The 14,077-nt window shown below is 35.7% G+C and overlaps 1 protein-coding gene across 1 annotated transcript in view; it reads right to left on the bottom strand.

Moving 5' to 3' along the window:
* Positions 1-113: 113 nt before the first annotated feature.
* POLR3G (polymerase (RNA) III (DNA directed) polypeptide G (32kD)) overlaps positions 114-14,077 on the bottom strand; it is a 30,885-nt gene continuing 16,921 nt past the window's right edge. The window contains exons 5-7 of the mRNA XM_008579374.1: positions 11,243-11,325; positions 7,182-7,328; positions 114-367 (exon numbers count right to left, since the gene is read on the bottom strand). Coding sequence (XP_008577596.1) covers positions 281-367; positions 7,182-7,328; positions 11,243-11,325 — 317 coding nt within the window. The 3' untranslated portion in view covers positions 114-280. The remainder of the gene's footprint in view (positions 368-7,181; positions 7,329-11,242; positions 11,326-14,077) is intronic.

Below are 14,077 nucleotides of genomic sequence, written 5' to 3'. Positions count from 1 at the left end.
AAACCCCCCCCCCCCAAAAAAAAAAGAAAATTCCTTAGAGTACATAAAAGGGTGGCAGAGGTATTTAGAAGGAATGTAAGAGTGTCAGAGACTAATTTGTATGGTAAGTAGTATGTAAACTCAAAGTGGTTCTGAATATTTTGGTAACAAGTATTTGTCCGACTAAACAGAAATAAAAATAAAATACTTACTCATTCCTTATCAGAAATAAAATAGAAAACAAGTCTGTCCAAATGTTCACAAACTATCACAAAAATCTTTTTTTTGAGAAATTTCACAGCTAATAGGTTGCTTCATCCATGTTGTCATCACTGTCTGCACCAAAATCATCTCCATCTTCAAAGTATGAATTAATGTAGTCATTTTCCTAAGTGAAATGATACATTCCTCAGTAAACAATGAATGAGTAGTAACACTGTTATTAAAAGAATACAATATAGATTGTCCCTGTAAGTTTATAAATACCAAATTTGGGTAATAAGAAAATATACCAGGCTTAAAAGGAAGTCTCTGCTTTTTTCTCTGCTTAAAAAACACATTAACCATTTGTATATCTTCCTTTAAGAAATGCCTGTTTGGCTCCTTTGCCCATTTTTTAATCACGTTATTTGTTTCTTTACTAAGTTGTTTGAGTTCCTTGTATATTCTGGGTATTTATCATTTGTTGGATTGCATACTTTGCAAATATATTCTCCCACTCTGTTGGTTGTCTTTTTGCTCTGTTAATTGTTTCTTTTGCTGTGCAGAAGCTTTTTAGTTTGATATAATCCCATTTGTTTGTTTTCCCTTTTGTTGCCTGTGCTTCTGGGGTCTTGGTTCATAAAGTCTTTGCTCAGTCCTACTTCCTGAAGTGTTCCCCCTATGTTTTCTTTTAGAAAATATACAAATGGCCAACAGACAACATGAAAAAATGCTCAACCTCACTCAGCATCTGGGAAATGCAAATCAAAACCACACTGAGATATCATCTCACTCCAGTTAGACTGGCTATTATCAAGAAGACAGAGGATAACATACTGGCAAGGATGCAGAGAACGGGGAACCCTCCTACACTGTTGGTGAGACTGTAAAATGGGCAACCATTATGGAAAATGGTATGGAAGTTCCTCAAACAACTACAGATAGAATTGCCACTGACCTAGCAATCCCACTGGTGGGTATATACCCAAAGGAATGGAAATCATCATGTCAAAGAGACACCTGGACTCCTGTGTTTATTGCAGCTCTATTTACAATAGCCAAGAGTTGGAACCAACCTAAATGTCCATCATCAGATGAGTAGATAAGGAAAATGTGGTATATTTATACAATGGAATACTACTCTGCCATAAAAAGAATGAAATACTGCCATTCGCAGCAACATGGATGAACTTAGAGAAAGTTATGTTAAGTGAAATAAGCCAGGCACAGAAAGAGAAATACTGCATGTCCTCACTTATATGTAGGAGCTAATGAAAATAAATAAATAAAACAAATTTTACAAAAAGATACAATAATCACAATAATATGCTGAACTTTTTAAGAGAAGAGAACAGAACTGAGGTTGCTGGGGGTGGGAAAGAGGAGAGGGCGGGGGAAGGAAGGAATTGGTAAAGAACCATGAAAATCGATTACATTGTATAATGATGAATATACTAATTATCCTGATTTGAACATCACATATTTCACACTGGTATTGATATTCAATGCTGTACCCCAAAGATATGTACTGTCAGTTATGTTCCAACAACAACAACAAAAACACACATTAGTCTTCACTCATGTCTACGTGTGTTGCTTTCTTTCTGAAGACCACCACTTCCTACTATTCTTAAGCACCAACTAGCTAAGAGGACATGAAAGGTTGTCCATTCCATCTTAGAAGGATGATATATCTACCTTAGTGGGATGATGTGTTGTTTAGTTAGCTAAAAACTAAACACTCCACCAAATGCACAAACAAGAAACAAAGCCAATTTACATTAACATTCATTAGACTACACCAGAACTGAGTTTTTCAGTCACAAAGCATAACAAAGCATAACTGAACATAAGCAGAGGAATTTTTGCTTCCTATCAAAAAAAGGCCTCATGATATCCATCCAAACCTAGAGGATGCTACAATACATTGTATCCACATCCTCTCTGTTTCCCTTAGGTTAAGAGGGATTAAGCCCCTGGGAATGTTTCAATTCTGACGGTTATGACTATCATCCATGTAAATAACTCAGAACATTACTGTGCTTTCTTTTCTTTTGTCTTTTTTTTTTTTTTTTGTGACCGGTAAGGGGATGCAACCCTTGGCTTGGTGTCGTCCGCACCGCGCTCAGCCAGTGAGCGCACGGGCCATCCTTATATAGGATCCGAACCCGCGGCAGGAGCGCCACTGCGCTCCCAAGCGCCGCACTCTCCCGAGTGCGCCACGGGGCCAGCCCACATTTCTGTGCTTTCTATAGAAAATTCAAATATCCATTGAATTTTCTATAGAAAATTCAAATATCCATGGATATAGATTAAATTTAAGAGTTATTAACCAGTTGCAGTGTAAGGATTGGATTATATTTGTATTCTGATTGGAACAAACAAATTTTTTTGAGACAACCAGAAAAATTTAACATTGGCTTTAGTTTTGATAATATTAAGAAATTATATTTCATTGTATGAGATGTAATAATTATATTTTGATGTTGTTAAAGAGCCCTTATTTTTGAGTCCATACTGAAATACTTATGGATGAAATGATATGATGCCTAGGATTAGCTTTAAATAATCCAAGGTACATGGTGGGTAGAGGTAGAGGGCCAGGCAGGGACTGGGTGGATAAATGAGTGGCTGAAAGACTGGCTGTGAGTTGATCATTTTTAAAGCTGGGTGATAAGCCCATGGGTATTTATTTCACTAGTCACTAGATTTTGTACATGATGGAAATCTGCCATAATAAAAAATGAATCTCCACATCTCTACTGTCTACAATAAGAAGTAGAAATTATTCTCAAAGGGAAGTCTCCTGTATACCAGCTTTATAGTTTTCCTTAAGGTTTTCTTTTTTAGTATCTGGATGGTAGGATTTTTATATATAAATATATACAAATAATGCAAGAAAGGTAACTTGCATTATTCGGATATTTCATTAATTTATTTTTCCTAAATACTATAAATTTCTGCATCCATCTAAGACCTTTCCCAGCTCCAGAAAGCTGGCCTGGCTTCTCTGGTGCCAAGAAATCCAGTAACGTCTAGAAACCTGGCTGAAGCCTAGGGCTTGTGTAAGGGAGAGAAGTGGCATGGTTGACTTCACCTTGTAAATTAGACCTTGGCAAGGACAGTTGTGTGGAAATATAAGCAAGCCAGTTTGTGTGTAAAAGTAGACATGAGAAAGGGAGGGATACTCTAGTATTCTAAATCAAGCACATGCCACATGTGTTTTAGACATGAGCACCTCCTCCAAGTATGTTCAGTGATTCAAATTAGGTAATTTTGTGATGTTAGTAATCTTATACACGCATAAAGTAGTGGAACCTGTTGAAGCTGGTGGCTTAAATGGTTCTTGGCTATCATTTGAGCTCTTGTTTTTTTCTTTGATTACAAATACTCAAAAGATAGAAGAAAAGTCTTCATTTCTTTGATTTTAACACCTATTGTTACGTAAATAACTTGCTCCACTTTCCTTTTCAAAACAAAATGCTTATCAAATATTCAATACTTTGAGTAATTTAATCGCCACAACATTTTAATTAATTAAGTGCTAAAAAGGAACAAAGAGGACTACTTTAAATCTAGTACAGCTTTAATGGAGCTCCTTTTTTCATCTGTCACTCAGCGTCATACTCAGAACATACATCATTTCTCTATTAAAATGGAAAGTTTTTGTTTTTAAATGAAATGTAGTTATAGAAACCCACTACTGTAAACCCACTGATGAGTAGTGCTCTGCTAAGAACCAACACAGAATTCTAAAACTACCAGAATCCCAATTTTTGTTGTTTTTGTTAGAGGTGATCTTAATTTGAACACAGATATGATGCAGACTTAACTCAACTCAAGCAGATTTTGCCAACAAGAGTATTCCAAAAGCTACTCTTGTCTAGAATACTGGCCAGTCCTCACCCTACCCCCATACCAGTTGTGATAATAAAAAATGTCTCCAAACATTATCAAATATCCCTTGAAGGGTAAAAATTACCACTGGTTTATAGCAAAAAGCTTTCAAATATGATCCTACCTTGGCTCCTTCCAATCCAAGCAATTGAGCTTTCTAAGATAAAAATCTGATCATACTACTCCATTGTTTAAAATCCTTCAGTGTCCCCACAGCACTCAGGATAAAGTCAAATATCTCAGCTTGGTATTAAAGGCCATTAATGACCCAAATCCTGCTCATCTCTCCAGACTCACCTCTCCACATGACCCGACATACACTGTCTAGTTTAGTTGTATTGATTTACCTTGTCAATTAAACTAAGACGCCCCACTCTCACCACCTACAAGCTTTTCTCCATTTTCTTTCCTCTACCTACAAGGCCCCTCCACTACATTTTCTCATCTTGATCTGATCAACTTTTGAGAGCTCATAAATTGGCTCTTTTGAGATCTCTTTGACATCTCTAAAATGGAATTTGGTGCCCTCTTCTGTGCGTACTACGTCATAGCATTACTCACTGTATTATAACTATCTCCTTTCTTGTCTGTCTCCCCAGTAGATTAATTTCTTTGAGGGGAGAACTGTATCTCATTTTCATATTCCCATTGCCTAGTGTAATTCCAAGCATGCACTTGGTGTACAATTACTATATGCTGAATGAAAAAACATTAAGGAATCATAAGTCTATATAGGGTGCAATCAAGTAGGGAGAATATGCAGAGAAAAGGAAGGCCCAAAGGCAGAACCTGAAGAATACTGACATTTAAAGACTAGGAAGGGAAGAGAACTCAAGAGACAACAAAAAGGTATCAGGGAAATAGGAGAAGAATGAGAAGCATTATGTTACAAAAATGAAAGGAAGCAAGCACTTTTGTCTATGTCAGGGCACCTAGCACAATGCTGGGCATAAAGTAGAGGCCAATAATTGCCTTAAATTGCTGAATTTAAACAAAAAGAACAATATTTTAATAATAGAGTTGTCAGAAGTGTTAAAGGCTGCAGAAAAGCCAAGTGAAATGAGGGCTAAAATTTGTCTATGGTGAACTTGGTAGCGACAATTTGAACAGCATGGTGGTAGAAATCAGACTGGAAATAGTGGGGGGAGTGAACAAGTGATGGCAGCTAAAGAGACTTTCCAAGAGACATCACGAGAGCTGGGGAGGAGTGTGGGGAACATATTTTACTTTGGAAGATGAACATGTTTTAATTCATAAATAGAAGAGGGAAGTATAAAAAGAGGTTGAAAACATGGAAAGAGAAACAACCTGAGGATTATTGTTCCAAAAAATGGGCAGAACAATTAGCCCCAAACAGGATGAAGGGGATTTCTTCCATTGATAACAAAGAGGAGGAGGAGGGAAGACACTTAGTTTGAAGGCAGAGGATATGAAATTAAGGGAGGTTCCTCTTGTCTTCATTTTCTATCTGAAGGTGCTGTCACTTGCTGAGACTGAAAGACAAGGTAGTAAAAAAGGGGGATTAAGAAGAAAGAAGATGATCTAAAATAACTGCTGTAAAGAACTGACTTAAGAGAAACAGAAAGCAAGATGGCCAGCAAAATGGGGCTAGTGTTTTTTTAGTGGCATCAGTTTCTCTGATTCTTCAGAAATGCTACACAGGCAGGTTTGAAGGGAGAAAGGGGCAGAGAGTGGAAATGTTCAAAGGCTGCACTGGTCCACAGGACAAGAGACAAGAGTAATGGCAAGAAAGAGGATGAAGGGTGAGCAGGGCCTAGGCTCCTCAAAGAGGGAAATTAAGACAGAGAACCAACCAAGGTGAAATAGCGGATCAGAAGTACTGTCTCAATCATGTCAGAGAGCAATGAGAATACAAAAGTGAATGATCTTAAAGGAAATTTGGAGACAAATGTGATATGTTTAATTTTAAAATATTTAGACTTAAAATTTATCTTTAAGAATAAACAGAATACTCAAATATTCTGAAAAAGAAGGGTATCAGGGAAGACATGTCCTACAAATATTAACAAATAATCAGAAGCTTTATTAATTGGAACAGCTCTCTTTTGGTTCGGAAATAGATCAATGAAACAGAATCCAGAAATACATCTAAGTAGAAATGGGAATCTAATAGCTGATAAAGTAAGAATTTCAAATCAATGAGAAGCAAATTATTTAACAAATGAGGTTAGCATTTGGCTTGCCACTTGGAAACAGATAAAAATGTATCCATACTTCTCCCTTTGTACCAATATAAATTTCAAAAGAACACAAAATTTAATGCAAAATAATCAAAGCATATAATAATGATTTCATAGTTGGAGCAGTTTCAGGTAAAGAAAAGATTCAGAGTGCAGTGCAAGAAGATGAAATGGAATGAAGACAAAGGTCACCAGAATAAAGAAGAAACTCTCAGGCAATCAAAGCATATAATAATGATTTCATAGTTGGAGCAGTTTCAGGTAAAGAAAAGATTCAGACTGCAGTGCAAGAAGATGAAATGGAATGAAGACAAAGGTCACCAGAATAAAGAAGAAACTCTCAGGTGAGGTGGCTACAAAGACCAAGAAAGTTACCCTGCTCAAAAATGTCCTGATTGACTCCAGTTCATTTTGAAATGCACCATGTTTCTAATAGTGCGAAATCTCAAATACAAAACATGGAGTCCTGACTCAGCCAAATAACTGAGATTGGATTAAAGATGTTCTCTGATAGTGTCCACATGCACTTTGGAATCTAAAACATGACGGCATTGCAGGGATTCCCCTCCAGACCTGTCTGACTAAGTTCTCCATTATCTTAATTGCAGACTTAAAATTTTATATTGATAAATCTTAATTTTAAACCTGATTAATATCTTTTATTTGTGGACTTCCACTTAGAAAGTTGCTTATCAAGTTACTTTTATCTCCTACATTCAATTTGACATCATTAGAATTTCAATGCTGTAATAATTCTCTTTACACCAAGGCATTGACACCAGTGATAATAATACTTCTGGTTCCAATCAACTTGGTTTTTGTTTGTTTGTTGATGTATCTGGTTCCTTATGAGATAGTCCTTAGGCTTAGAAACTTTGTTACCCTCCCCAGATGGACCATTACCTCTTCTTGCTCTTCTTCATCATAGTCCTCCTGTTCGGCAGCATCATTATCGTCATCATCATCGCCTTCTTTACCTTTCTCTTTGCTTCCTTCTTTCTCTTCATTTTCCTCATCTGATTTTTCACCATCACCTCTCTTTTCCAATTCCTGATATGAATGAATTTCATTACTTTATATGGAAACCACTAGACTTTGACCTCCCTGCCCAGCCTTAAGAGCACACAGTTACTTATCACCTTATTCTAATCTCACTTTACCACCACTTCCAGGCACTTTCTAGGAAACTATAAGTTAATTCAAGAATGGAGGAACTAATCATCACATCATTACACTAGTATTTTCTTTGAGTTTGTTATGTAATAATTGGGTCTTGGGTAATACTGGGGTTATCAGCTCTAATATACAATGCTTTATTTTTATGATTTCTATCCTACCTTCTTCTAAAATACTTGAGGTGATTTAGTTTACAGAGAAGAACTATGTTTTCTTTCTAACATAATCGGAGAAAGAAGAATGTAATGGTAATATTTCAAAATGTCTATGTTTTAGTTTATAAGTGAGATCACTTAAAATTATTAATATCAAGTCATTCTGGCATAAATTATCCTAGTTACAGATTAACTAGGATAACTACAGATGAGATCACTTAAAATTATTAATATCAAGTCATTCTGGCATAAATTATCCTAGTTACAGATTATCCATGTCCTTATCTTTGTTCTCCCTCATTTATTTCCCATTTCCAGGAATATATGCTTCTTGATATATTTGGCAGGTTGGGAAGAAAGATTAAAACTCAAATCACAGTCAACACTAGTGAATGTTAGAAACGCTAGGAGAGGAGGCAAAGGAGAGATGCAAGGTTAGAAAAGCTTTGATTGCCTTATGGTTCCACTTATCTACCCTATTAAAATCATTATTCTACCCTCTCACAGCACACAAGTTTAACTTGAAAATTACATCTCTATATTTCTATTATGACTACTAACAATTTTTTTCATTTGACAAAAGTGACCTATTTTCATTACTGTCACTATCTGTTCACTAAATTGTACTATGCTCAATTTGCACAAATGATATGCTCAATTTCACAAATTTTCTAGGAGGTGGGTGAAGCAATAATTTCACATATTAATACCCAATTAAGGCATAAGATCACTTTAATTAAGATGTGATTATTCTTAAACAGTAATCAGAACACTAATTCATGAATCTAAAAATATTCCATGTCTATTATATTTACTTTGTAGATTACATATGAGAGAAAATATATTTTATACCTGAGTGACTACGACTTAGCTATTCCTTTATTGGTTCTTAAAGATTTATTTTTTTAAATCCTTTTAATTACATTCAAATTTCAATGTAAGGAAATTAAAGGTGACAGAAAGACTCCATCAGATAGAGTCAATTTTTCTAATCAAAATTCAAACTCCACCTTTCCTTTCTGCTCACCCAACCCAGGCAGAACAAATAAGACCAAAGTAACAGACATAAATGATTTATATTGATACTGACCCATATGCTGCCTTAATGTGAGTTATTACTATAATATAATGTGTTTAATTTTTCCAACTAGCAATCCTTTTGGAAAACTACAAGTAAACAAATAGTGTTTACAGATCTTTTGAGGCATCTATGCTGTGAATTGATTGAATTGTGTCCCCAGAATTCATGTATCATAAGCTTAATTCTGACTGTAACTGTTAAAAGAGTGGGAAATCCTATTATGGTAATTGAAAGGTGGGGCCTTGAAGAGGTGATTAGATTGCAGGACAGTTCTTCTAGTTTAAATACTACACAGCCACCATATAGAGCCTCCTATATATCATGCAGAAATATGAAGCTCAGATATTAGTTTACTGCTGTCTGATTATTCACACATTAATAATGTGACATGTGACCATACGTCACTCCTTCTCAATCTACAGACGTCCTATTAAAATTGTGATGGTTAATTTTTAGGTGCCAATTTGACTGGATTAAGGAATACCAAGAAAACTGGTAAAGCATTACTTCTGGGTGTGTCTATGAGAGTGTCTCCAGAGGAGGTTGCATGTGAGTCAGAGGACTGAGTGGGGAAGAGCCCCTCTCAATGTGCGCAGCACTACCCAACCGGCTGGGGGCCCAGATGGAACAAAAGTGGAGAGAAAAAATTGCCTCTCTCTCTCTGGCTCTCCTGCTCTTCTGCAAACCTCAATGGGATGACGCTGCAAGAAGGTTCTTGCCAGATGCCAGCACCTTGATCTTGGAATCACAGCCTCCAGAACTATGAGAAATTTATCCTCTTTATAAATTACCCCATCTGTGGTATTCTGTTATAGCAACATAAAACAGATTAATACAAAAATAAAACATGCACTGCTTTTGCTGAAGAAATGAGCAAGAAGAGTCATCGGGAAATGACCTTTGTTCTATAAAAACTGCTAACTTATTGGGCTTTCTAGATTCAAAATCCCAGTTTTAACAATTTTTGTCTTCAAAAACACGTTTAAATATAGGGAATAAGGAAACACAATGTTCTGAGACAAAAACACACCCAGAGGTCCAGCTCAATCTTCCTTACAGCACATGTCATCTTAGCAACTTCTCCCCAGGAAGCTTTAAGTACAGTCAGAAACTGTGTTCCATCAATACAAGCTGGCTAGTCCTGCAACCCCATCTATCACTCCACGACAGTTAAACCTGACAGTTATCGCTATTCTGTCATCAATCCTCCTGGCTTTATTTTTCAGACATTTTATCTACAGCTCAAGGAATGGTCAAAATATAATAAAAATATGAGCTTCTGCCACCAAGTAGCTGTGATAACTTGTCCAGGCAAGTAAAAGTTTTAAAGCCTTGACTTCTCATCTGTAAATAATGAATAACAATACCCACCTTTCTTTGTTGTTATGAACTCTGAAGGACATAATATATATAAAGAGCTCATCAAAGAGCCTGGTACATAATAAGTTCTCAATAAGTGTTAGTGACTACCATCATCATCACCATCATCATCATTAATGCAAGGTAACATATGCACTGATAGCAGGAATAAATTGGTATAACCTCACAGAAAGCAATGTGACAATAGTTACCCATTTTATACAAAGTACATTAACAGTTGACCAACAAATACTTCTAGAAATCTACACTACAAATGTGAAATGATATACTTAGCACAAATTGACTGCACATTGTTTGTAATATCAAAACTCTAGATGAGGCATAATGTCCATCAGTAGGGCATTAATTAAATAAATTATGGTTCATTCTTATAGCGCAGCCAAAAACACAATGAGGCAACTCTACACAGACTGTTATGGAACTGAACCACCTGCAAGATATTTTAAGTAATAAAATGAAAATGCAGAAGAGTATAACATGCCTCCTTTTGTCATTAAAAAATTTTTAAATCTTTGTTATGCATAAAATATTTCTGAAAGGATATATAAGAAACTGGGAACATTGGTTGTCTACTGGAAGAGAATTGGATGGCCATTACAGGGATGGGAGGGCAAATTTTCAGTGTATTAACCTCCTGAATTTTACATCTTTTTATTTTTGAAATATTTAAATAAAGAAAGATACAAAAATAAGTTCCATACGATATAATTTTCCCTCAACAGAGTCTTCTATACTTCACATAAGACCCAGAAAAAAAGCATTTAAAAAGTACATAAACACAAACAGGAGAAACAATGAAAGATTTAAAAAAGAATTACATATTTAACCCTTTTAAAAGAGTTACATAAAAGAGGTATGTAACTCTTTCATGTTTCTTCCCCCTGCATAATTCCAGTACAAAGGGGAAAGAGCCATACAGTGGAAAAGGAAACAGGTGACAGAAGACCAGGCAAGTGGCCAGGTGAGTGGTAAAGAACAGCATGGAAGCTCCCTACCTCCCAGCTAACAAAGTTCAAACCTCCCCAGTTATCTCATGTGCTAGGCTCACTTCTGCCAAATCCACATGCTATTAACAAGTGAGAGAAGGTTGAAAAGTTAAAGTAAGAAGGCAAAAGGAGGTATGACCTTTTACATTTTTTCAGTACACTTTTATGGTAAGAAGAAAACCTTACCTCAATTTTTTCCAACACATCTGCAGTATTAGTGAGTGAAGTACCTTTGCCTGTATCTTTTGCTTTTTTGGATTTTGGGCCTGCTGAAGTAAAACTTCCAGTTAAAACATTTTTCTATAACAGCAACTGTGTATTATATTTCTTTGCCTTTTCATATGCTGTCTAAGTTAGTGGTATGTCACACCAAGCAGCCACATAATTTCAGAGTGAATTAATTTTCTCAAAGAATAAACAAAATAAATCATCACACCTCACCAACTTTCCAATCAATGAGAAACAAATGATAATCACCTAATAGGTTATGTTTAAAGACTGCAACCAGACACATTTTTAGTAGTACTAAAATTTATACTGGCAATTAACATCATGTGGAGGATACTGACATTAATGAGATAGAAATAAAACACATGTATTTCACAGGGCCAAAGCCTGTAGCATAGAGGGACCAAAGTCCTGTAGTGTAGAGGACCAAAGTCCTGTAGTTTAGAAGGACCAAAGTCCTTAGTTTAAGCCAAAGCCTGTAGCTTAGAATGACCAAAGTCCTGTAGTTCAGGAGGCCAGAGCTTCTAGCTTAGGGGGCCAAAGCCCAACCCTTAGAATTGCTAAGATTAAAAAAGACCAGAAAACTTTCAGTGGACTAAAGCCTTTGATGTAGATAAGAGAATTGAAGCACAGCAAAAATTGATTGCTCTGGAGGCATTTGCCCTTGGTGCAGCTAAACCTAAATGCTGGGAAAGTATATGAGCTTAAAATCTTCAAGGATATTCTGCTAGTGCTTGGGGGACAATCCACATCTCACCCTAAGTAGTTTCTTTGAGTGTCTGGGGGAGCTAAGCACTATGGTAATTATCTCATGTTTCCTTTTGTATGTCACATAGCTTAGTTTTATGACTCCTTTTGATGGTAAATTGCTTGAACTATTTTAAGTTATACCTGCTTTAATGAAGATTGTCACGTAGTCCGTTTGTTTACATTTTCACTATGATTGAATAATCACCTGTTTTTAATTCTGTAACTTTGTTTTTACAATAAAAACTGAAGTAACACCTGACTCGGGGCTGTGCCTGGGCTCTGCTCTCTTGAAGGAGTTTTCCCTTGGTGCAGTCCCTTCAGGTTTCTCATTGCTCTGAATACATGGGCTCTGAGTAATGTTTTGCGTCTCTGTCACTCTCTGAGAGGATAGTGACAACATCATTAGGGCCCAATGGCTAAAATGTTATGTCAGGTAGAAGCACTAGAATACTAAGGAAAAGCTCCCACAAATCTACCTGCACTGGCTTCCTATTCACTGATGAGTGTACTTCATTTTAACCAGAGCAATTTTACTAGATTTGTAAAATAAAAACAAGTAGAGGATAAACATGCATTTGCTAATGGTGAAAGAGATGAGAAAAAGGTTATTTTCAGTGCAAAGCAGAACCACCTTTGGAATGAAGATTAAAATGGTTAAACTGAACACACCCATCATATGATTCTGAAACTCAAAGCATATAAATGAAATAAAATGTTCTCATGCCTTTGGGATACATAATTTTTTTTATCCCTACCCAAAATATTGCATTTTTAGGCTATTCTGAAACTGCAGGGAATAGAAAATCATTTCATATATAAATTCTGCCAGTTACCAAAGAATTATGATATGCTACAAAATTGTGCCATTGTAATCAGAAAGTATTACAGGTCTCTTCCAAAATCAAACTACATACCTAGAAATTGCTTGATAACAGAGGAAAAATATGGCTCAGAAAGATGTAATTTTGTTAAAGATTAACATTTAACCTACAGAAAAAGATTTTTAGATTGTGGTGGATGACCCATAACTGATGGAATTATAATTTACTGTGTTATACCAAATTGTACCTTGGCTAGTCACTGAGTTCAGATCTCCCAAGCACACATATTAGTAAGGTTTCCTCAAACAAAAGTATCAGACTGAATGATGGGTAACTTTCTCTGCCTCCCTTGAGGGCAAAGACTGTTTTATATGAACCGTAGTACATAAAATATAGCATTATAGATGAACAAAATCTCAATAAATATTACAATATTGATGCCAAAAAAAATTACCTTAGAATGTAATTTACTTACATCATGAAGTCTTTTTCTCTAAGGACTTTTTATCAAATTATTTAATTTCATAACACGTAAGTCTGTTAAATGGATCCTATATAATATGATCTGGTAAATAAACTTATTAAAAGTTACTAATTTCTTAACCAAAATGGTCAGTTGCAGACTCAAGTCCATTCAGCATTCTTTGCTACTTATCATTCTGTTTTACGTAATGCCTAATCTTTATATGCATGACTGGGGGAGAATTGTCAAATGATCAAAATTGCTAAAAGACTGTTCTAACTCCAAAACATTAACATGAACTTTTTTTTCCATCTTTGGCCAAATGTATGCATATATTTAGATTTTTTTGTTTCTTTCAACAACTGCCAGTAGCTGGTTCTTCACAAAACAAATTTTTTCAGCCTTTGACTCTTTTGGTATTGTTAACTTTCATGTAAATTAGTAGAGGCCATCTTAAAAGTAGAATGCAAGCTTAACAGGAACAAAACACAAAAATTATACAATACGCAATAAAAAAGAAAACTACAGCAGAATGGGGCTGCCCAGTTAGCTCAGATGGTTAGAGGGTGGTATTACAACACCAAGATCAAGGGTTCAGATGCCCTTACCAGCCAGCTGCAAAAAATAAAATAAAATAAAATAAAAAATTAGAGCAGAATGGAAAAATAAAGTTTTGTTGTTGTTTTGTTTTTTAACAAATGGAAATCCCGACTCACTGGAAGCTTTTACTAAGAATCAATGTATGTATGAACCTCCAGG

This window comes from Galeopterus variegatus, unplaced genomic scaffold (assembly GCF_000696425.1).
Source record: "Galeopterus variegatus unplaced genomic scaffold, G_variegatus-3.0.2 Scaffold1871, whole genome shotgun sequence".
NCBI classification, from domain to species: domain Eukaryota; kingdom Metazoa; phylum Chordata; class Mammalia; order Dermoptera; family Cynocephalidae; genus Galeopterus; species Galeopterus variegatus.
The sequence above is the reverse complement of the archived record's forward strand: the minus strand, read 5'-3'. Positions and strand labels throughout refer to the sequence as shown.